Source organism: Excalfactoria chinensis, chromosome 24 (genome assembly GCF_039878825.1).
Source record: "Excalfactoria chinensis isolate bCotChi1 chromosome 24, bCotChi1.hap2, whole genome shotgun sequence".
NCBI lineage: Eukaryota > Metazoa > Chordata > Aves > Galliformes > Phasianidae > Excalfactoria > Excalfactoria chinensis.
Window position 1 is genome coordinate 3,005,215 of NC_092848.1, and position 24,044 is coordinate 3,029,258.

At 46.1% G+C, this 24,044-nt stretch overlaps 1 protein-coding gene across 2 annotated transcripts in view; it reads left to right on the plus strand.

The window, feature by feature from the left end:
* The window catches only part of ASIC2 (acid sensing ion channel subunit 2), a 401,586-nt gene that overhangs the window by 346,155 nt on the left and 31,387 nt on the right, over window positions 1-24,044 (plus strand). For both annotated transcript variants that reach the window (XM_072356425.1, XM_072356426.1), the window contains exon 2: window positions 18,531-18,681. In XM_072356425.1, coding sequence (XP_072212526.1) covers window positions 18,531-18,681 — 151 coding nt within the window. The remainder of the gene's footprint in view (window positions 1-18,530; window positions 18,682-24,044) is intronic.

The following is a 24,044-nucleotide window of genomic DNA, read 5'->3' on the forward strand; positions in this document are numbered from 1 at the left end:
AAGTTTGTTTTTATTATTATTATTTTGCCTTCATCACTACCTTTCGGTTACATTACATGCTGCAAAAAAAGAAAAGGAAAAAGCACGCATCACTCATTCATTACTTTCCAAGTCACCACCTCTTTGGGATTTTGTCCAGAAACTGGGGCTGTAACAACACTCCAGCATTGCCATTAGAAATAAATGTGAGGTTTGAGGAAAAACCCTCTTTGGACCCTTGATAATTTCCAGTGAGGGGTTTGTAAGAGGCTCCCTTTCATACAGGAGGTTCGAGGCACCAAATATCTGTCTGAAGTGTCGGCGATGCTGCAAGACAGAGAGAAAATTAACAGCAAGAAAGTGTGAATCCAGCAGGTGCTGCAGCTGCAGGTGCTGCAGGTGCATGAGTTGGTTGGGTAAAATCAATCCCTTCATTTTCAAGCAATGCTGGGAAAGATTTCAGGCTTTAGAGAGGAGGATGCAGCAAGCTGCAGATGCCAGAGGTTGTTTGCATTTGGAAACTGACACTTTAATCATCTCTGGTGTTCTCCTTTGAATTCTGATTTAAACTCAGTGCTGAGGGAACTGGCAGCTACAATACTGAATAGAGGAAGGGGAGCAGGTTTGTAGCACAAAATTGGGGCTATTTACTTCTGAAGGCCTCTTTTCAGGATGGCATCAGACTTTCCTTAGTGGGAGGAACCTGTATGCTTTGACCAACCGTGCCTGTTCCACATTTGCTGCTGAGCCACTGTTGTAGGGCAATGACAATGTCAGGTTGGGAAATGAAAGCTGGCTTTGGGACTAGGTGCAGAAGTGCAGTGGTTTGTGATGGCTTGGGGGTCAACTGGAATACTGCCTTCACTAAGAGAGATGAAGGAGCTGAATGGAAAGGGTTTGTAAAGCAGAGAGCTTGAGGGGCTGAAGGAAAGCAGCTCAGGTATAGAGAGAGGACTGTGATAGAGCCGTGGAACATCCCAAGTTGGAAGGGTATAGAGAGAGGATTGTCATAGAGCCATGGAACATCCCAAGTTGGAAGGGTCCTGTAAGTGTCATTGAGTTCAACTCCTTCTCAGTGGACTCCCAACTGACAAATGGTCTTGAAGGCAGCACGGCAAAGAGCAAGGGTGGGAAGTGAAGCACAGCTAGATGTGATGATATCTGGATTTGGGTCGAAGTGACATTTCTCAGTACATCCATGCCCAAGGTTTGGCTTCAGGAGGGAAATGAGAGAGCTGCTGGCATTCAGGGGGTTCCACAGCCCAATGCAGACTGCTTCAGGGCTGTGGGCACAACCGGGCCATTGATCTCAGACTGTCCTTGAGGTCTCTCCTTGGAGAGCAACCACCAATGAGAAATCCCCAATGCCCTCACCCACCTCTCAGACTTGCTGCTTTAGGGAACAGCACCCTGTCCTATAAGACCTATAAATCCCAACCTGTTCCTCGGTGGGAATATGGCTTTCCTTCAGCCACAGTGTCCTGAAGCTGGGGGCAAAACGCGCTCCTCCTGCAACTTGGAGCTCAGATGCCAGGAGGAAAATTGCTTATCCCCCACCGCTCTTGCTTCTCCCCTCTTCACCCTCTCCCGTGGGAAGCTGTTGCTTGCTCAGTGAGTTTTAGTGCTGTTTTTTCTTCCTTTCTTTTTTTTCCCCCTAAACTCATCTTTCACTCATGCAAAAATCTATCACCCTGTTTTCCCACCACGGCTTGCCGTGCAGCTTTCAATCACCCCGAAGAAAAAAGCTGGGGTGTTAATATATCTCGGCAGACTTCGTGGATCTCATGTAGGGAAATGAATTTGCTCTGCCTCTTGCCCAGATCGTGCTTTTAAACTGCAGATTAAATGTAGAGATGTGGCAGACCCGACCTGATGCGTGCCCAGCCTGGGGTGGGAATTTTGGCTGCTTCTGGCGGGTGTTTTGCCAGGACTGTTGACAACTCAAGATAATAATAATAAGCTTCGTTTTTGTACCATATTCTCACCCATCCACAGGGCAATTTCATGCATTATTATGATTTCAGTGTTTGAGTTTATGCCGCAAGTGGAGAATTATGTTAGGATTCAGAGAAGCTCATTAGAGCGCATTAAAGCTCTCAGTGAGACGGTTCTCCAGAATTAGAGGCTTTAACCTTGTTTAGTTAAAATTCAGAGCCAAGGGTGGCCGTTGACGGACTGGAAGGGATGGTTCACTTTGAGGTTAATGTACTTTATCAGTTCGCTCTAAATCCCCGTCACTGCTTTGCTGGCTGATGGAGCTGTGCATGATGGAGCAGTGGGATGCTGGCAATAGGGATGGGACCAAGAGCTGCTTGGAGGAGTTCAGCCATCCTGTACTTGTATCCTGTGTTCTGCCTCCACCCTACAGTCTCTTTGAAACCTAAATCACCACCCCAGGCAATGTCATGAGCTCTGTTGCTTCTCATTTTGTGGTTGTGGCCTGCTTTTATCTTCAGCATTTCTTCCCCTACCAACCCTTTAAAGACCCTTTAAAGACCCTACAAATCCTACGTGAAGAACAGCAATGATCCTGCATCCTTGGAGGCAGCCATTGGTCCCATCCAAGCGCTTGTACCCACACTCACAAGACCACTTTCCATCATGGAATTATTATTTACAGAGATGGCTTTGCTGTTGAGTGGTGGTACATCCCCAGTACTACCCAGGGGCTGCACCACTGGGCATCAGTTGTGCTTCCAGGAGCATAACTGGTGTAAATGTATAAGCAGATTTGGGCAGTGATTGCAGTTGCTGTATTTTTAGTATATATTGAAAAGGGATTTGGGATTAGGAGCCTTGTTCTGTGGGCACCCGGGCAGCAGCAGATGGGGGTGACAGGAGCTGCAGCAGAAGGTCACTGTGGGGATGGGATCACATGAGATGAGTGACGTGGCTGAGGTCATGGGGAGGCAGAAATGGAAGTAGGTGACAGTCTGGTGTCTTTTAAGCCCGTGTTCAGGTGGATTAGGGTGACATCAGGTGTCTTTTTGTCAGTTGGGTTCAACTTCCAAGGTTACTTTGAATGGACTCTCTGCCTGGCCACTGCCCCAAAGGGGAAGCTGGCAGTAGGTTCACTCCTACGTTTGAAGGAGGGGAAAGAATTCACAAAGAAGCAAAACGGCTTCTTTTTGTCCATAGGGAAAGAAGATCAGGGCTTGAGTCTACTCTTAAGAGGCTGAAATGAGTATCTGAAATTTGGCAAGGAAAATAATGGAAGGAAAATGATGCATCCCTAAGAGACCTGCCTTCAGAGGAGCAGACCAGAGAGCTTCTGAGAGGCTCCTGCTGGCATGTAGGTGGTGGGACAGCAGGAGGGCTCTGTGTGTCCCATGGTCCTGAGCTTTGGGGCTTTGTTTTGGCACTGTTTCCCAGCAGTATGCATATGAAACATGGGCAGCCCTGCTTGTCACCTTGCTTTTAGAGGAGTCTCAGGTGAGGAATGGGAAAAAGCAAGAAAGCTACTGGTTTGGAGCATTAATCACAGCTGTGCCTGAAGGGACGATTTGTCAGCAGGCTGAGCAACCGTGGAGAGGAGCCATGTGCTCACCTGCAAAGGGGAACATCAGTTCTTGGACTTGAGTCACTGTCAAGACCTACATAGACAGTGGTGTTGGTGCCCTTTTAGGGTCCTGTCCATCTCCAGCTGTGCTTTAGGCTGGGTGGTTTGGTTCCACAGACCTTCCTGCAGCAGATCTCATCCAAAATGAGGATAAATGTGGATTAATAGATGATGGTAAGAGGGATGGGGCACGTAGAAGCCCAGGGGTGCCATTGGGGTGGATAAAATGAAAAAGCTTCACGTATCCCCTATAAAAGCTTTCAGATTTCTTAGGGTTTTACATTATAAATTGTATTATATCATTTATATTTTATTAGGTTTTTATTAGGGTGTAAGCAAAGTTTTTCTACCCCTCAAAGAAAGGCCCAGATACACTGAATTTTGGAGCATGGTTACAGCCCAGCTTTGCTTGTGTGGACAATAAACTCCCTGTGCTGAGAAGGAAAAGTAATCTGGATGTTTCCTCCGTGCCCAGGAATTGCTGCCGGGGTGCTTGCAAGGCCACAGTGTGCAAAATCACTTCCTAAGTGAATAACAAGCAAGAGGCTGGCGTGCCAGTGCTCTTAGTTATCTTTCTGCATTAACTCACTGGTGTGTGGGGTTAGCACAGTAGCTGAGAGTTGTGTTCTAAAGCAGGTTGACTCATTCCCAGTGCTTCTGGAAATAATTTGGCTGATAAAAGCCAGGCATTGCCTTGTCAGAGGGTCCATCTCTGAGGTCTCCACCCCATGTCTCAATGTTGGGCCTTTGTTCAAACCAGGGGCAATGGGAATAGAAGCAGAGAATGGGTATGGTGGGGATGGGTTGGGTTTGGACTTGGTGATCTTAGAGATCTCCAATGTGAATGATTCTATGATTCTATGGTTTTCTTGCTCATGTCTGGATGAAGATGCTCATGTCTGTATCCCACAACTAGAGGGCAGAGTGGTGGCCATGGAGGACCTATAGGGCAACAAGTGCTCAGGGTTTGTGGTTCTTGGTTGTAATACAATAATACATTGAATCTATCCCATACCTACCCAGTGCATGCACATGAGGATTATCAAAAGATCCTTAGACATCAGTGTGCTTATCTCAAAATCCACTGACCCGGATAAAGTGGTCATTAACACTGATTAGCTAATGGGATCTGTCTGAGCTCAGCAGTGTCACAAAGGATGAGCAGTGTGGTCATAATGACAAGGAGCAGTGCATGGGGACCCTCTGGCAGCAAGCATCCCATTACTAAGATGAGAACACCAAGTCAAACTTTCTGGACTGAAGGTCTCCTAAATAGTAGCCTTATTTGTAATTATAACTGTTATCAATAGGTGAATGATAATTAAGATGCTTATTTTTAACCAACTGTGGAAGAATTGAAGTGAAATGCAATAGCAGGGCACCAAGTTGTAAGGGATTGCTTCATCCACAAAGGGCAGCAAAAAGCCTTGAAGGCAATTGCAAATTCTATCAACCTCATGGAGTCTGATTCCAACCCTGCAGGAGAACTGGGGTTTTCAGGGGGTTTTCATGGTTTGGGGGATCCTTTCCTATGGGATGGCTGTGTTGTGTTGAGGACACAACCTATAGGATCATCTCTGCAGAGGGCTGTGGGTTTAAGAATGGGACTGTTGGCCAGCTTTAGAGAGGGGAACTGCTACAGGAGCTGGAGGCTTGCACATCCCTGACCACAGAAATGGAGCATTTGGGGAAGAGAAGTTTAAAAAACATAGCATCATTAGCATTGGTAGGCCTCTGTTCCCTCGTTGTATGTTGAAATATCTCCTCTCCCTACAACTTGGCATTCTTCCTCAGGGATGATGCAGCGCCGAGTGGCATTGATCACAGAACTTGGCATGAGATGAAGGTGCAGGATTTCACACTTGGAGCGCTTGCTTGAAGTCTCACGAGATTTCCACGCTGAAAAAGCAAGTAAAATAAATGCAAAAAAGCAGAGATTTCTTCAACAGGGAGCCCCTGTGAGCCCCATCTCAGCTGCTGTGGCTGCTGAAACATCTCAGCCTGTGTTGCCATCATCCTGCAGCCTTCTGGAAGGCAGACAGTCACAGAGCACTGATGAACCCATCAGTAACCCCAGCAATGGGATGGGATGTATGTTTTCTGGACCAATCAAATCATCACTACAGCCCAGACTGACAAGGCAGAGGGATAAAATACAGCTCCCAACCAGCCCAAAAGGCTCTTGGAAAGCAAAGCTTGAGAAATCATATTGCTCTTATAGCATATGGCAGTTTTATGCAGGTTGCACCACAAAGGGTGATGTCCGATGTCCCCTCGCCGTCCCCATTTGCTCTGATCTGTTCATTGTCTGAATGATTCTCTCCATGTGGAGCTGTGTGTGTTGTTCTCTGCTTGTGTGTAGATTGCATTGCATCATGCAGAAACTGGAGCCTGAGTCCTCCTGAGCTGAGGTCTTAGTGTTAATTTCCCCATCCTTAGTTAAAAAGCAGTGTAGGAAAACAAAAGAAGGACAGAAATAAAGGAGAAGCAAACATCATTATCGTGTCCTTTGTTAATTTAAATTGCATGCTTCACTTCCAAGCATCAGTCAGTTCAGCTGCTTGATTGGGACAGGTTTGGAGCTGCTGTGCATCACGTCCATCTCCCAGCGTTGTCAATTTTCACTTTATGCTCTGGATAGTCACCTTCATGCACTGATTTCATGAGAGAAACCCATCCTTCACCCTCCTGCTTGAGTTGCATTCACCACATGTCCCAGCAGGCAGAGGCTCAGCTCTGCTTGCTTTCCAGTCCAGGTTTACTCGTGTGGGCTCGGCTGGCTGCCTCTGCAATTTGTAATTTGCTTCAGTGCTGGCTCTGTTATCACGTTACCAACAATAAGCTTTCAAGCTGTCAGCCTCTGCTTTGCTGGTAATAAAATACGTTGCAAATAAGGCAGCCTTGCAGGGCGGCCACACAGTCTGGGAAATAACCCGATGCGATGCCTAACAGAATTACAAGGTGTGGAGGGAATTGTGACCTGAGCTATTTCTCTGGGGAAGTTTATTGTTTTAGCATTTGGAATGGCTATGGTTGCTCTGAGCTCGTGCTGCCTTACTTCTAATTGGCTAATAATTACCAATCCCTGAAGCTGGCTATGAGTTGGAGATACATGACATATCTCTATGCTTAAGTACTATGAGGAGTTCCCATTTGGTTTCATCTCCAAGAATCCCTCTTCCCTGCATCGCTTTTGGCTCACACTGTTGTTGATGAGCAGGACGCTCTGTGCCCTGGAGCCAGTCCCTTCTCATTGTTCTTTCAGCCCCCCCTGTTGTGTTTGCAGTGTGTTGATGTGTCTGAGTGTTACTTGGGGCAGCTCACCTCCTAGTGGCACCTGGCTGGTGCTGGACCTGCTCAGAGGGAGTAGGACCAATTTCTTCTCTGAGAGGGTGGTGATGCATTGGCACAGTGGCTCAGTGGGTTGGAGGGGGTCTCCATCCCTGGAGGTGTTGAAGGAAATGGAGATGTGGCACTGAGGGACATAGTAGGTGGGTATAATGGTTGGGGTTAGGGTTGGTGATTTTGGGAGCCTTTTCCAACCATCATGGTTTGCTGACATGTTGACCAAGACCCACAAAGCTGCTGAGTTCTTCCTGGAAGAGATGTTCAGGCACATCTGAGATGAGGAGGTGATCTGAGACAGCCAGCACAGCTTCACCAAGGGCAGAGTATGCCTGACCAATCTGATGGCCTTCTGTGATGGAGCAGCAGCATTGGTAGAAGAAGAAGAACTGATGTCATCTGACTGGATGTCTGCAAGACCTTTGGCATGGTCACGCACCACATCCTTATCTCCTTGTCTTGGCTTGCAGTGAAGTTCTGCAGGTGGCTGTGAATACATGGGGTGATAGCAACAAGTGGTTTGGGATGGAAGAACCTCCTTCTGCAAGAAACCCCTCACTGCAGCAGCTTTGCAACCCAGGAGTGCAAGACGCTGCAAATTCAAGCCTTGCAGCGTGCTGACCTGCAACAGTATTGCAAACCCTGTGGCACATTGCTTCTTGCAGCTATCAGCCCGATGCTTTCTCAGCTCCAGATCCCCTTTTCGGTGGGTCTGATGTAAAAATACCTCAAAAGCCTACTGAAAATAGCTGTGAAATAGCCTTTCTTATTGATACCACTAAGGAAATAGACCTGCCTGCATTTATGTGCTGGATGTGCAGGATGCCGTTGGGAATGCAAAGTGCTTTGGATAAGTTCCTTGGAATGGCGAGAAGGAAAATCTTTATCCCATGAGTGCTAAAGATTCAGGCCTTTTAGTAGTTAGTGTCAAATTAATTGCGAAGTAAAGCCTTTACATTTCAGAACAGCTGGTTTTTACATTTTTAGAGCTGAATTTTGTTCCCGATTACTGTAGGCTCACTCCTGCGAAGCGAACCATAAAATAAGACCAGGGGAAAGTTGTTAAGGGAGTCATGATATCTGTAATTCCAGGCGTCGTGCGCACTGAGAGGGCTGTTCTTCTTCTAGTTTTCCTGTAGTATTCTGGCTCTGTGGGCTGGTGGGTTTTTGCCGTGGATAACACTGCAGCATTTGATGAAATTAATGACTGGTAAGTTCGAATCAAATAAGATTAGAAATAGAATCATGGAGCCATTAAGGCTGGAAAGGACCTGTAAGACCACCCAGTGCAACCGCTGACCCATCACTCCATGCCCACTATGTCCCATTTGTTCTTAACCTCCTATGGTTCCGGTCTGTCTCTGGTTCATGCTGTCAGGTTTGTGTCTCAAATGATTCACAGAGTCAGTGGGGCATAATTGGAATAGATCTTACATTAATTAAAGAAATAAAAGCCCTGCTTTTAAATGTAAAAGATCGTCCAATTCAGTGATGGGTTCTTAGAATTAGGGTAGTATGGTTTGGTTGCAGTTGGACAGCTCAAAGGTCTTTTCCAACTTGGGGAATTCTATGATTGTTTGATCCCATCCATCATCTTGGAAGTAATTGAGGACAAAACCCACCCAGGTGCTTGTTCTGGGATATTTATGTTGGACTCCCAAACTGCAATTGAAAAGTCAGAGCACAACAAATTGTTGTGCATGATAACCAGCATGGAGCCAGGGGATCCTTGGGGCATCCCAGCACTATGGGCTGGAAGATGTGTATCTGGGTGCTGCTGCTCCCATTCTTTGGACTGGGAAATAGTGTGTACCCATAAAGAGCTTTGAGTCCCTCTCTATTTGCTGTAAAACCATAAAGAATTAGCTGTCGGACACCGAAGCATTTTGATAGCAAGTGATCGTAAATAGACTCCTTGGAGGGCTGTGCCATAAATATCTGTGTGTTGTTGTTAAGGATGGATGCAGAGAGAGTTGCCTGGTCCCTTGTGCCCTGTCACACAGTGTGTTGGCTGTAATCAAGTGGTCTCCCTGCCTCCCTCCTGCCTTGCTGCAGTGACGGAGCTGGATGACTCTGGAACAGTGCTTTTGAATTCTCCATTACTGCAGTTGCAATTCAGTTGCAGCCACTTTCCTTGGCTTCTAAGGCATCACATTGCTTGGTTTTCATTTGGTTTTGTTTTCCATTTTGCATCTTCACTGGCATTATTATTGTGTTTTTTTTTTCCTTTAATATTCCCCATATGCATGCACATGATATGGGGGATTTGATCGATTCCCTTGGCTGTGCTTACCAGAGATCTCATGGCCCCACACAGTGCTGTGCTTGGGCAAATAACAAATAGCAGCCATCAAACCTCTCGCTGAATCAGCTGTTTCAGCAGTAATTTAAATTAATGGCCTAAATGAGGTTAATCCTCGTGCCAAAGGATGCTGACAGAGTGCCTGCACTGTGGATGTTGGGTGAGGGTGGAGGATACAGAATAGCAAAGAATTTATTTGCTGTTGAGTTTGTTAAGCAGTGATGCTAACGCAGAAACGTGGTTGCATCATTGGTTGTGTTGACTCTGTCAGCCTCCTTAGAACCTCAGAGAAGAAAGGTTTGACTTCTTCTAGGAAGAGCAGAAAGATTTGACTTCTTACAGACAGCAAAGAGGAGCAATGGTTGCTAATTTTTCTTCTTACGATGACTTTTGCTCTGGGTTTCAAGCATTGGATTTTGTATATCTTTCTAGCAACAAGTGGCTGTGCAGTGCTGTGCTTCTCTGCAGTGTCCCATGCAGTTTAGATGGACAGACCCATCTCTATGAAATGGGTGTTTGGGCACAATAAATCTTGCCCTTGTACAACTGTAGACTTGAAACCAACTTAATCTCACCCCATGTCTGTCTACACCGATACCTGTGTCATTTGCTTTAGAAGATGTGGCGATGGCCATGGAGGTTGTACTTGCGTTGATTGCACTTTGGAAGCAATCACATTTTGCCTAATTACTGTTCCAATTCATTTCACTCCCATAACCCTTTTTTACCAATCCACATTCTATGTTTTCCCATGGGAGGCAAGAAACAGGGACTGCCCATCCTTCTCATCACTATACGTGAGCAATGGGATCTGCTTTGCTGCTGTTGGTAATAGGGAGTAGTTTTGCATGCATGAGTGATGGAGAATGACTTTGCTCACTGTGTTTATCTGCACTGGAGAGCACTAGGGCATTGCCAGTAGGTCTGCATGTAGCCAATGTGTGTGAAAAAAAGCACACACCACACACACAGCTGCTCCAAAGTTTGCTCTTCTGAATAATGCAACCATCACAAGGGAACCAAAAAGAGCACTTGTGCTAACTTTTGGGTATTGCTAACTGAAGTGCTTGAGATTGCATGGCGAAAACATCTTTCTCAATTGACTGTAGAGGACATTTGAGATCCTGAACAGTCGTGTTCTGAATTACAGCTTGATTGCATGGCAGGGGAAAAACTGCAGTGCAGATCCCTTGGTGCCTGGTGAGCATCAAGTGATGTAGGGCATAGAGCCATGCAGCCATGGAAGGTTTTTATCCTTGTTTCAGCTCAGGATGGGGATACTTTCCTTTTCCTCATGCCCCAAATACTTCACTTCAGGCAGAAGTTGTAAATACTCAGGGCTCTAAGTGGTAGATGCCTCCCGGGGCTTTAAGCTTCACTGGTACAGAGAAATGCTGTTTTCAGTCCGGTGTTTAGTGCTTATCTCCTTTGCCTGGGGATGAGGGAGTGGTTTTTGCTTTTTCTTCAGAAGCAGCATGATATGAAGCAGTCCCACTGGCAGCATTTGAAGCTTTGTGTCCGTTTCATGTGGCTGGCGCTTCCCTTCCATGCAGTTTGCAGACAGCAGTTATAACTGGGTGATCCTTAAGTTCCCTTTCAACCCAACCATGCCATGATTCCATGGTTCTGTGATCCTTAAAGTCCCTTCCAACCCAACCATGCCATGATTCCATGATTCTATTATCTTTAAAGTCCCTTCCAACCCAACCAGTTCATGATTTCATGGTCCTACTATTATTAAGGTCCCTTCCAACCCAACCATGCCATGATTCCGTAGTTCTATGATCTTTGTGGTCCCTTCCAACCCAACCATGCCTTGATTCCTTGGTTCTGTGATCCTTAAAGTCTCTTCCATCCCAACCATTTCATGGTTCTACTATTATTAAGGTCTCTTCCAATCCAACCATGCCATGATTCCATGGTTCTGTGATCCTTAAAATCCCTTCTAACCCAACCATTCTATGATTCTATGGTCTTGCAATCCTTAAGGTCCCTTCCAACTCAACCATGCCATGGTTCCATGGTTCTGTGATCCTTAAAATCCCTTCCAACCCAACCATTCTGTGATTCTATGGCCCTGCAATCCTTAAGGTCCCTTCCAACTCAACTATGCCATGGTTCTAATCTTTAAGGTCACTCCCAACTCAACCATGCTGTGCTTCTGTGATTACTGTCAGTGATATCTGCACTTCAATCCTAGAGCTGCAGCTACTTCCATACTGAGGACTGAGTTGTGCTGCAGCTCAGGAGGGGAGTTCAGCAAGGGTAATGAAGAACAATTCATTAAATGAATCAGTGGGGAGAAATTAGGAAGACAGATTGCAATTATTATCCAAATGAATCCTGGCCTTCAAGCCATCTGCTGGCACCTGCCGAAAGACCCTGGGGCTCCCAGTACTGAGCTGCTGGTGCAGGAATGGACAGCACTGCTGAGATGGTGCTCCCAAGGAGGAGCGGGCGCACCGAGGCATCCACTTTTCTCCTCTTTCTACACCATCTGCTGCTTCCCGAGGGCAATGGCCAAGTTTTTCCTGTTGTCTGACCTCACTCAACCCATATCCAACGCTATCATCATCCCAGTCTGGCATGTCTCAGGCTGCTGACCTCGATTCACCCACACATTCCTGCACACTGATGGCCCCGTGGTTCTGCTGGGGCATTGATTTTCATAAGACGTGAAAAATTTGTGTTTTTTTTTTTAAGTAGAAATGGAGTAATCCCGTGGTCTTTTAAAACAGAGCTGAAGAGCAGTGCAGGAAGGACCTCTGGATATTATGCTGCAAAATGGGTCTTAGAAGGTGGCATTTAAGAGAGATTTGTTGTCTGATTGGTGCTCATGTGGGAGATGAGCCTTTCTGGAAGCAAGTGTTGTTCTCTAGTGCTGACGTATTATGGTCCGGTGGGACATAGCTCCTCTCGTATTATTGTGCTTTGGTTTGTTAGGGTGGAAGTAATCAGGTCTTGATGGGGATCAGAGAGAGGGTAACAGTTTCCTCAGTTTATGGACCGGCGTAATTCTCAAATATTTGGAGCTTCACCATTATAGTTTATTACAGCGCTATATTTCTTTTTAAATATCCACTCAACTAGTGCTAAATTGCAGTGATTGCTGTGGAGGTGATTTATGCCAGCCATAAGGACCCTCCATAAGTACTCACCATTCAAACAAATGCTTGCACCAATATGCCATTACGGGGAGAGGCTGATTGCACAAATACGAAGGAAATGGCAATATCTCTAAGTGAATGCAATATGCCAGCCTGCCATGCCTCTGTTTAACTGTTCCTGAAGGGTAGAATATGGGGGTATGAGCTGCTATCCGCTGGGTATCATGTCATGCCATCCTATAAAATAAATTTTAAAAGGAACTGGTCCTTCCCAATAGCAAAAGCTGGTTTTGAAAGCAGAGATCTTTGCATTAGGAGTGTTATATATTGTATAGTGGCTTGTCAGCAACTATTACATTTGGGTTAGCGGCTCCTAGTTTGTAAAAGGAATAGCACTAATGCTCACACAAGACCATCGTAGCCTCAGGCAGTATCTAGGACTTCAATAACTTCTTCTTTAAAAACAGCAGCCTTGTTGAAGAGCAGAGCTGACATCCCTGCTGCTCCTGTACAGCTGGATGGGAACAGAGCCCAGAGGGGTGTGGGCAGACATCGAACCCATTTCCACAACGCATCTCCCTGCCTCCCTTGGCAAGAGCTGTTTGACAGCCCCACTGGGATGTCGCAGTCTTGAAGGCCGAAAGGAAAACCCTTGTCCTTGTAAACACGTCTCTGACAACTTCTATGGTGCTGCTTCCCAGAGCTCCGTCCCCATCACTCTTGGCTGCTGCGAGATTAAACCTGACACCGCGAAGGATGGATGATATTTTTTGCTTGTCTGACATACTTCCCTGCCAGCTTTCTGATAATACAAAACAAACACAGATTTAAAGAGAAATCCACGTCTGCTCTTAGAACAGGAGAAGAGGAAGAAATTAATTATTAACCCCCCCCCCCTCCCTCTCTGAGTTTATGTTAATCTTTGAGCTGCACCTTGTGGTTGAACAACTAATTCTGATTCTGTGTTGGGTTCTATGGTTCTATGTTGGGTTTTTTTGTATTCTCCTGGAGTTTTTATAAGCCTGAGATGCATCATTTCCCCCCCCGCCCCCAGTGAAGAGAGTGCTTAAATGTGTCTCCAGCTGAAATGAGCCTCCTGTGTCCCCTGCCCATCTTCAGGAGCTGAAGGTTTCACTGCAGGTCTCTGAGATGCAGTGAGAGACATTGCTGTGAAGCACAGTTTGTTTGGGGGGCTGGAATGGTGCAAGTTTGTGTCTTCCTGCTGTGTCCCATTTTTGTGCCCAGCTGTAGGGCTGTGCTTTGGACATGCAAGTTGAAGTGTCCTGAAGAACCAAGTTGAAGTGACACTACCAAGGACAAGACAACACCATTACGTCTTACAGTGCCAGGCGAGGGTCATGTTGAATATTAGGAAAAGAATCTTCTAAACAGTGGTGATGCATTAGCACAGGCTGCCCAGGGAGGTGGGGGGGTCACTGTCCCTGGTCACTGTCGAGGAATATAGAGATGTGACACTGAAGGATATGGTTAGTGGACATGGTGGGGTGGGTTGGAATTGGACTGTATGATTTTAGTGGTCTTTTCCAACCCGTTGATGGAGCACAGAGGAGCCCATGGTTCCCCAAAAGTACATGCAGCTCATCATTTGAAACCTGAAGATGCTTTCTGAGATGGGTTTTGGCCTCTTGGCCAGGCACAACACCTCTCTTTTCCCACTCTGTGATGGTGAGGTTCTCTCCTCCTGTTTCTGTCCTTAGAGAGATACACAAACCACCTGAATATGATCCTGGACAACCTGCTCCATGTCACCCTGCATGAGCAGGGAGTTGGATGAAACCCAATAGAACTCACACAGGTTGTGTGTCCTGCTCTGGGAAGGGGCACTGGGCCAGGTGGATGCTGAGGCTGGATGTTGCCTCATCCCTGTGGCTTTCATCTGTTTGTTGAGTGACATCCGCACACAGTGGACCAAATTTGCCCATATCACCTATCCGTGTGCTTCTTCTATCAGTACTTGCTATTTTTTCACCTTCCAAGTGAAATTTAGAGCAGTTTTAAGGTCCATATTGTGTTGTTTTTTTTTCCTACCAGAAATGTTGTCTCTGCTCAGGATGAGGATTTGATTCTTTCAGTCCTTCTGCACTTAAGTCTGGAAGGGAGATGAAGTCTTTTCTGTCCACTAGGTGGGAGTTACCTCCATACCAAGCCATCCCTGCATTCTTTTGGAAGGAGGTCCCCTTGGGATGCGACGCTTCAGAAGCCTGTTTAATGGAGGCATTCCTTGCAATTTGTGGCCACATGGGTTCATTTTAAATGATGTATCGCAGCCTGCTGTCAGAGTGTGAACAAATGGAGCATTGCAAGGCACCTTCACTGAGCCAACCGGTCCAGGCCATTCCTCACACCTCCGGTGACAAGCTGATGTGGCTCAGTAGGTGCCACAGGAGAGATGTGCTGTGTGCATGGACCAAAAGCCCAGAAATAAACTCATCTTTCCTCCTAAACATGATCTTTTCCACCATCTCCTATAGGTTCCTGCCCAAACCCATCCCTGTGCTCCCCTTTCTGTTTGATGCTCCTGTTCTCTTGGACCTGTATGGAAAGTCCCTTGATTTCTTCTTTCCTCTCTGTTTTCTGTTATGCTGTGAAATGTGACTGGAGAAGATACGTCTCTAAATCTTTGTGTCCCACAATTGCAGGGGAAAATGGTTGTGAAGGATGCTAATTTGCCCTCCTTTCAGTGCTTAGTGCCCTAATCTAACAAATAACATCTTGCCTCGTCACTGAGCTTTCGGCTGCGTCTCTGATGTAGAAAAGTAATTTACAGACTTCAAATTACTTGCTTTTACCATCATTTTGCTCCATATTGAAAGGATAATTTATCAGCAGATGTGCTTGTCCTGTCTGTCCTGATTATAAACTGTGAAATACTTTTTTCTCTATTACTCCGGTCAGGCTTGCTTGCATTTTGGATATGAGTCCTATTCAGGCTGTTGGTTTGACACGCAGCAGGATATACATTTCTGCCTCTGAGCTCTTGATTGTGTCTTCATTTTTGTACATGGAGTGAGTTTGAGTTGTCCATGCTTTGCCTTTTAAGTCCAGGAGAGATGAGCTTTTCTCCTTGGTGATGTGTCAGCACGAGGAAGGGATCCTTATGGCACTCAGATAGTGTTGTATGTTTTTCAATGTGTTTACCTTTGCACTTAATGGGTGCTGAGGCAAGAGTCAAAGCAATCCATAAAGGGGAAATTCGGTGTTCTCAAAGCATAGGACTGTGTTTCTGTCCTGTTTTGTACCAAGCTTCCTTTCCATTCAGCTGAGGTTAAATCATTATGGTTTGCCTCGTGTTTACCACCTCAGATGTACCAAAGCAGCTGGTAAGCACTGCTGTTACCCTTTCCAAACAGCTCCATCCTTTTATCTTGATGATTTGATCACAGTCTGATTCCTCCCAAACCTTTGCCCTGTTATCAGGGAGCCCAAAAGATCCTGAAACTGAGGAAATGTACTGAAAAAAGCTTTATCTTCCTGAACAATCATTCATAGCAGAAGTGAGAAGGTCGGGATCAGCGCAGCCCCGTTGAATGCGAATTGAAATGAATGTGCGTGGTTTTAGAACTTGGCAATGCTTTTTAAAACGCTGTTACCAATAAGAGTTTTATAGCTGCTTAGGGAAAGATGGAAGGCCTTGTGGTACGGGTGGTGGAAAGCAGGAGCCAGCAGTGGGGTATGGGCATCAATCAGAGCTGTACCACAGAGGAAAATACAAACCCTTTGGAGGCTCTGTTTAATGCTGCTCTCCACAGTTCCCTCCCAAGGAGAGCTGTTGGCCTCAAGGCCTTCATTGCTCAGAAACCAGTGCTAATGTGTTCAAGCTGAGGTTCAACTCAGTGCCTGTGCTTGGGCTGGTCAACCACAGCTTTGGGCTGACTTTCCCTTTGGGTGACTTAACCTGCAGGGAAGGCTCTCAGTTCTCCGTTCTCTGTTGGTGTCTTCTTGAGCACCAGTTCTTTGCTTAGCTTCTAATCCTGGTGGTGACCCTGAGGTTTTTCCATTCTAGGGCTTCAGCAGAGATGTGTGATTCCTCATTGGGGTGGGTTCTCCATATTACAGTCACGTCCCTGGTGAACTCTTTGGCTATACAAAACCACACGTAACTGCCTGATAAGCAGAGGTGAGGGGGCAGATGCACACCAGGATGCTTCATGAGGTTTGATGCTCATTGCTGGCAGCAGAAAATAATGGGGCTTCCCAGGAAAACGTTTCCTTGCAGAGTCCCAGGGGAGACACAGCTGATGGAGGTAAGGTTGTCCCCTGGGCTTGCTGTTTCTCATCATCTGCTCTGCAAGAAAATATCCCCTAAGGCTGCGGTAGGCAGACTGGTGGCCATTGCCATCAGCCTTTGGTGCTCCCTTGCTGAGTGTGGAGAGGAGGTCCCTCCCTTTGCAGCTCACCGACTTTATTGTGGTGGGGGTCCCAGAAGAGCACTCAAAGTGAGCTTCAGACCCCCGTCACTTGTTTAAAGGGTAAAAAGGTCCTAAGTGGAGGTTTTACACATGAAGAAGTTTTACAGCTGCAAAGGGCAGTATAAAAAGCCCTATAAAATTGCCTGGATTTACTTGGCTAAAGGCTACACTGGGTGCGTCAGCATCTAAATCCTTATTTGGCATTTACAGAGTGCTGTTGCTTTATATATAAGCTTACTCGTTTTCCTGTGATTTTCAGTCATGTAGGTTCTCTTCTTGCCACATTTTAAACTATCCTAATTAGACATTTTTGACTTCTCCCTTCAAAGCCTATCTGGAAGACCCATCTACGGGCTCTGGCTGCTAACACAGGCTTACTGTTGTTCAGATTATCTTTCCAGCCTGAATGGTTTAATAGGTCAGTCAAGTATTAAAAAGGGATTTTCACTTGGATAAAATCTTTTTTTAAAAGGACATGGTTTTTCCTGCAATTGCTTTGTATGCTCTGCATCCCTTTTGCACCCACTGGAGGTTCGTAACTCAAATATGATTTCCTGCCTGGGAATGTTCTTATATATATATATATATATATATATATATATATATATACATACATACATACATATATATATATGTGTGTATTCACCTGGTTCCCTGATGCTGTGCTTTATAATATATGTCAATATTTGACGGGAATATATTGATGATGACTCTGGCTTTTGTGTTGCTTTATGAATCATCTCAGGGTCGTGTGATCTCAGCCAACGTGTTAGCGCCTGGCGATTTGTGCCGAGGCTGCTGGTGGGATTGCAGCCAGCTCTTCTGCTCCCTTCGCTCTGAATATTCATTAGTGCTGTTTGCCAGTTGCTTAATGATTGCCAGGATGGATTCTCTGTGACCACAAAGAGCGACTCGAGGCGCTTCGTGCTCCCTGTCAGAATCATGGAGACATAGAATGGTTGGGTTGTAAAGTACCTTAAAGTCACAATCAGAGCACAACTCAGCAGTGGGGATGTCCACTGCAACTCTAGACAAGCCAGGAATGAGCTCTTGGAGATGAATAGATCCAGAAAGGCAAGAGTTTGTGATTCTATCCTGGTAGATATTTGCTGTTTGAAGTTGTGCCCCATCCCTAGAGGTGCCCAAGGCTGTGAATAGGCCAGTCTGAGCAGGTGGGGGGCATCCAACCCATGACATCCAACTCATGAACTAGATGAGCATTAAGCTCCCTTCCATCCCAGCTGTGCTGTGATTCCATGGTTCTGCAATCATAAAGATCCCTTCCAACCCAACCACGCTGTGACTGTATGGTTCTACTATCTTTGAGGTCCCTTCCAACCCAACCATGCTGTGATTCCATGGTTCTATGAATATCAAGGTCCTTTCCAACCCAAACGTGCTGTCATTTCACGGTTCTACAATCTTTAAGATCCCGTCCAGCCCAACCATGCTGAAGTTCTATGATTCTATGACTTTAAAGTGAGCTCCAGTGCCAACGCACAGTGAGAGCATTGCACTGAATTTCAGTACAAGCTCGAGTACAGCCTGTACCTGTGTTTCTTGGAAAGCGGATCAGACGAGCTGCTAAAGACATTTGTTCACTGCTCTGAAACACCTTTCCTTCCCTTTTCTCTGTCTTTTATTTCCTGTAAGGAGAACACGGTATGCTGAATTATTAAACCAGATTAGATGTATCTGCGGACGTTTCCCTTCGAGCTGCAAAACATGGGTGTTTCTCATCACTCTGCCTCTGTTCAGGTGCAAAGAAGCATTTGTTACATGGCACTTTCTCTCTTTTCTCCTCGCAGGTGTTTACAAAATATGGGAAATGCTACATGTTTAACTCAGGAGAAGAAGGACGGCCTCTTCTTACCACAGTTAAGGGTGGGACAGGCAATGGACTGGAAATCATGCTAGACATCCAGCAGGATGAATATTTACCAATATGGGGAGAAACAGGTAAGAAAGGCCTTTTTCTTCCTGCAGATATGAATGTAATGTTTTCTTGGTTTTCTTTTTTGAAAGATCATCCCATCCCTTCCTCCTCAACTGATGTCCCTCGTGCCTAGAAAGGTGTTATTGGACAGCCCCATCCAATGTGGACCTCTTTGTGGTTTCCTCTTTGACATTTAAGGACGTTTGTTGCCTTTTGTGTTGGTTACTGCTGCTCTCGCAGGTCTCCTCCTGAGCAGTTTTCTCTGCTCCAGGTGGAGATGGTGATGTGGAGGCTTGTCCTTTTGAAGGCAAAACAGGTTCATAGAAAATGGGAAGATGAAGTGCATCTCCCACTCATGACACTTTGTTGCTCGCAGTCTGACTGCCTTGGGGCAAGAGACAACAGCATTAATAGCTCATGGATGTGGCAGGCTTGGAGAAGCACTCCACGAGCTCTCTGTGTTTAGCTTTGTTGGGTTTTTGGACCCCTTTGAAGTTAGCAAGGTGACACAAACCCTGTCCTTGTGTTAGGGTTGCTTTTGATAGCTGCTGTGCTATCCTAATGCTGCAGAGATGGGAAAGGTAGCTTAGTCCCAGCTGGGTAGAGCAGGCTGTTAGTACACAGAAGGTATAGAAAAGAAAGAGAAATACAAGTGGTAAAAGAAACCGAAGGACAAAGGAATGAGGGAAGCCCACAAGAGAGCCTGTTGTGGTAGGGTTGTTTCCAGCCTGATTCTTCCACAATCTGTGAGCATCTCCATCATCCTGAGGTTGGGAGAGGTGATAGTAGGATTCAAAACAATAGGAATAGGGCTCTTTGTTTAATTAAATGATGTGGGCGGAGCTGCTGGACTTGTTGCAAACCCATTTGGCCAAGTTGTTACAGGTCCAGGTAGAGCTGGTGCTTGTCATTGAAGCTCCTAAAACATAATCTTTGCCTTGCAACAAGGGACTTTTTCATCCTCCGCATTCATACAGCACCTTGTACAAGCTGTCTTCAATCTTTATTGGGCTCTCTGGACACTACCAGAATAAAAATATTAACTTTAGTGGTTAATAGTTGCTGTTCCCATGGAAACACTTAACTCAGCTCTTAGCAGGTAAGTGAAAGAGTTGATGATTTCCAAATATTTGCATAATAATGTAAATGTGTTTGGAATTAAATCTCTTCAGCTGCTACCACTGGGACCGTACGAGGTTGGCTTTCCAGTGGGAAGCATTGTCAAGGACACTCAGCTCATGGCAGTGGGCTTCAGCCCTTACCAAGGAGAGGGATAAGGGTGGACGTGGAGTGGAATCTTTGCACTGCAGTGCCATATCCATAGGTAGGGATGAGGATGCTTCTGGGATTGAAGGAGCTGAGTTTCTTCTTCCCAGTGAGTTATTATCTCTGTTATAACCTAGACTTTCCTACTGTATCCTTATGTTCAACTCTTCACAGTCTGGTTTTGTTGCTCCATTTCCCCCATAGCCCCTCCTGTGTTCAGCAGCTGCTCTTTTTGTTGCCTCTTGGGCATTGATTTTTGTGAGACTGAGATGCTCAACATTTTATCTCCAGCTTCTGCAGAATCCCTTCAGTGGAGCTGCTCAAACCCAGAGCCAACAGCACTTGTAGCTTCCTGAGCTGTTCCTTGTCCCAGCTGTGGAGTTGGTATTTCTTGAAGGGCTTTGTGAATGCTGAAGGTTGACCATCTTCCATCACATCAGAGAGATATCTGCCTTGAAAAAGATGTGGTTGTCTTGCCTGTCATGGTAGCCTTGGTTTGTGCATCTTGTGATTGTCTTCCACATAGAAAACTGCCACCCAGAAGAGCCCCAGTTCAGCCAAGCCATGGCCAGAGCACCCTGCAGGACCTTTCCCATGCACCTCAGGTGCCTCAGACCCTCATTGATACAGAGTTTGGATTCTCTTGGATGCTGAACTGATCTCTATCACAGCCAACTGCTGACAGTGGTGTCTCATTCTATATTTGGTCCTGGGAGCCCCTCTGGTTTTTGCTCCATAAAGAATGCATTCTTTGTCACAGCCCCTTGGAATCTCTGTTTTTTCCAAGAAAAAGAAAAAACAACCCAAAAAAAACACCCATAACCATCATTCTTTGCAATTCAAATAAGAAATTAAGATGGAAAACATTGCTTTATAGCTTGAGATACTGCTGCTCTGGGAGCTGCTGCTGCCATGTCACGTTGGCACGCACTTTGTAATCCAAAAAGTGATTTAATTGTTACCAACTCAGCAAACAAATTGAAGTGTATTATCATTCTAAAAAGACCTTTTCTGAGTATCCATTAATATCTTGGGAAGCTGAAATATCCTGCCTAACAAGTTCCTTGCATTGGAATAATACACCTTTTGCTCGACTGTGTGCGTATGCAAGCCCATTATTTGAGCATGTTAAATTTATATGCAGTCTAATTTTGGAATAGTGAAGGCACAGACTGCTTCAGTCTTGATTTTCCAGTGCAAAGAAAGGGTATTTTGACTGCTTGGGTGCCATGGCATCAAGCAGTTTTGGGGGTGCAAAATACTGTGTCAGGACTGTCAAAACCATGGTATAGGTGGGAAAAAAATGACAATAGAAAGGAAAAAGAGCTGGAAAAACAAGAGAGCTGGAAATCCTCGTCTTCTGAGTTTTTCACCTCTGGGATTTATATTTTCTAGCATTTTAATTTAATCGTGAAAAGAGTAGGAAAATAATGCGTGTCTGAAGCCTTCACGTCACCCGTGTGCTTTGCAAAAGGCTTTAAAAGTTTCAGGTTCCACAATATCTGCATGGGAATTAAGACCCACAACAGAACAGCTTGCATGGCTGTGCTACATGAGATGGAAGGATGTTAACCAGAGAAAACTCATTCCAGTAACCAATGGGGAAACAGCAAGCCGTGGGCTGCAGGTGGCATGGAGGAGTTCCCCAGGTCCCACCATGACCATTGACCATGTCAGTGCCACATCTCCACTCTCCTTGAATACCTCCTTCAGCCTGTGCCAAAGCTTGACCATTCTTTTATAGAGTTCTTACCTAATATCCAACCTGACCCTCCCCTGGTGCAACTTAAGGCCATTCCCTCTCATCCTTTTGCTGTTATCTGGGTGAAGAGACCCACCCCCACCTCAGCACAACCTCCCTTCAGGCAGCTGTAGGGAGCAAAATGACACCAGGTCCCCCAGGTTCTGCGGTTACCCATCTTTGTCACAACGCAGAGTGTCAGGGATGCAGGGGCTGTTTGTTTTATTGCACTTGGTGAGAGAAGTGGCAGAGATGCACTCAAACGTAGTAAAGGAAACTGTAATTTACAGCAGGGACCATTTGATTGGAAAGGGAATCCACTTGTGGTTAATCTTTCTGGAGTGGCCCAAGGTATTATGTATTGACCTAATATAACGGCGCAGTAAATTGGAAATCACTCGGGCTACGGGGCTGTAAATAAGAAATACAATCAGAGGGTTCTGCATTTGTGTTTCAGGAATTGTCGGATAACGACGAACATTTCATAGCAATTAATCAAGCAACGTGCTGAATAAATAATAAAAAAGAAGAGCGATGAGAAATGCACTATAAAATTGCACTAAAAAGAAGCATGAAATCTATAAAGCTTGAGGCTTCAATCCACTTAGGAGATGTACACGTTGTGTTATGGGCTGCTGTTATTCAATTCAGTATAAAACACAGGCTACAGGCGAGACTTTGCATCTAGGTCATGCAGAGGAAAGATCTCAAGCCTGTTTCCCTGCACATCCAACAGCATTGCAATGCAGTTTTTGGCTTCTCAATGGGGGTCTTTTATTGCTGTTAAGGACCAGAGGATGCCTAGTTTCCACCCAGGGATGGATGGAAGCACTGTATTGGATGCTCACTCTGTGCAGTGCACTGAGATCCATCCAGGACAACCAGAGGTGCAGGTGATTTCAGTGGCATCAAATTTCCATGCTTCTGCTTTGCTGCTCATTAAAACCACCTTAATTCAGCAGATCTCTTTTCCGCTTCCCAATTGAATTTCAATAAATTAATGTAGCATGGCTGTAATTTTGAACTGAGGTCTCCACGCAAGCCCTGATGCTTTAGGAGGTGGCTCGGGTACATTTTCTGCCACTGGCTGCTCTCAGAAGAGCTGCTGTGGTCCCCATGGAGTTGTTAAAGTGAGGGAAATAGGATGGGAAAATCATTCCATGCTGTGACAAGCAGCAGCACCCACCTTCCTGTGGCATATGCAGGACCTGCCAGTGGTTTGGGATGCTCCAGGCATCCACCCACTGGGATGCCCAGCAGAAATTATTCACATTTCTTCCTTTCAAGCAGCATCACAGTGATGCTTTTGGCCCCGCTCTCAGCTCACAGAAGCCCTGATCCTTCATGCATCGTCCTGCTGCAGGTGGGTTGAGGGCAGCCCCGGGTTCTGAAGGCCGCTGCTGCCAACCCTGAAAAATTCCTCTTGCAAAGTTCACCAAAGCTGGCACAACTGGAGAGCGTTTCCATGGTTTCTTTGATTTCTCTGCCCCTCCGGATTTCCTGCCAGGCACCTCAGATTTAAGCAGCAGCTCCGTGCTGTAGAGAGAAGCCTGTGGAGAGCTGCTGCTGCTGCTGCACTGCAAGGTGTCCTGCAGCAAGGAGGGGAAGCTGGCAACACACTTCTAGGATTGGACGTCCCTCTGCCCTTTCCCCAAAGCCTCCAACCCCTGATGCTCGGCCTCCAACCACGCAAACTCTGTGCATGGTGCATCAGCGAGCCCGAGCCCTGCAGTGCTTCATTTGCCAGCTGTGCAGAGGCACAAAGCAATCACTGTTATTTACTTCTGCATATTAATATGGTCAGCAATGCTTCCTGGTAAATTCAGCCTGCTTTGCTTGTAAGATGTCTGAAGCCAGGCATGCTGTAGGAGGAGGCAGCCCATGCAGCCCCAGGTCACGCCACAGACTGCATTATCATGGATTTACACTGTGGGGAATCGTCTGCAGGCTCTGAGCCAGCAGCGTGCACCGCAGGGTTTGGGGGAAGGGAGGAGGCAAAGGGTTTTGTGCATCATTCAGAGCTTGAATTGGAGTGGTTATTAGCAATAGAGAGCAGATCTGTAAGTACAGAATGAGTAGGAGACGGCCCAGCAATGGGGGAAGTGATGGTAGCAGCAGGTGTGCACTGTGGGAGGACGGAATGCTCTGGTACTGCATGGGCAGCATTGCACAGGGCTATCGAGTAGGCACGTGCATGCCAAAGCTTTGGTGTATTTTAAAACAGGGATGCTCTTCCTCAAAGCCTGTGTGGTTAGTGCTGACCACGGGACTTCCCAAAGCCTTCCTAATTTCCTTTCTATCACAGGGGGCTGTGAGCAGTCATGCCCTGGGGCAGCTTTGTTTGAGACATGCAATAGGAACTTCTGGCATCTGGCACAT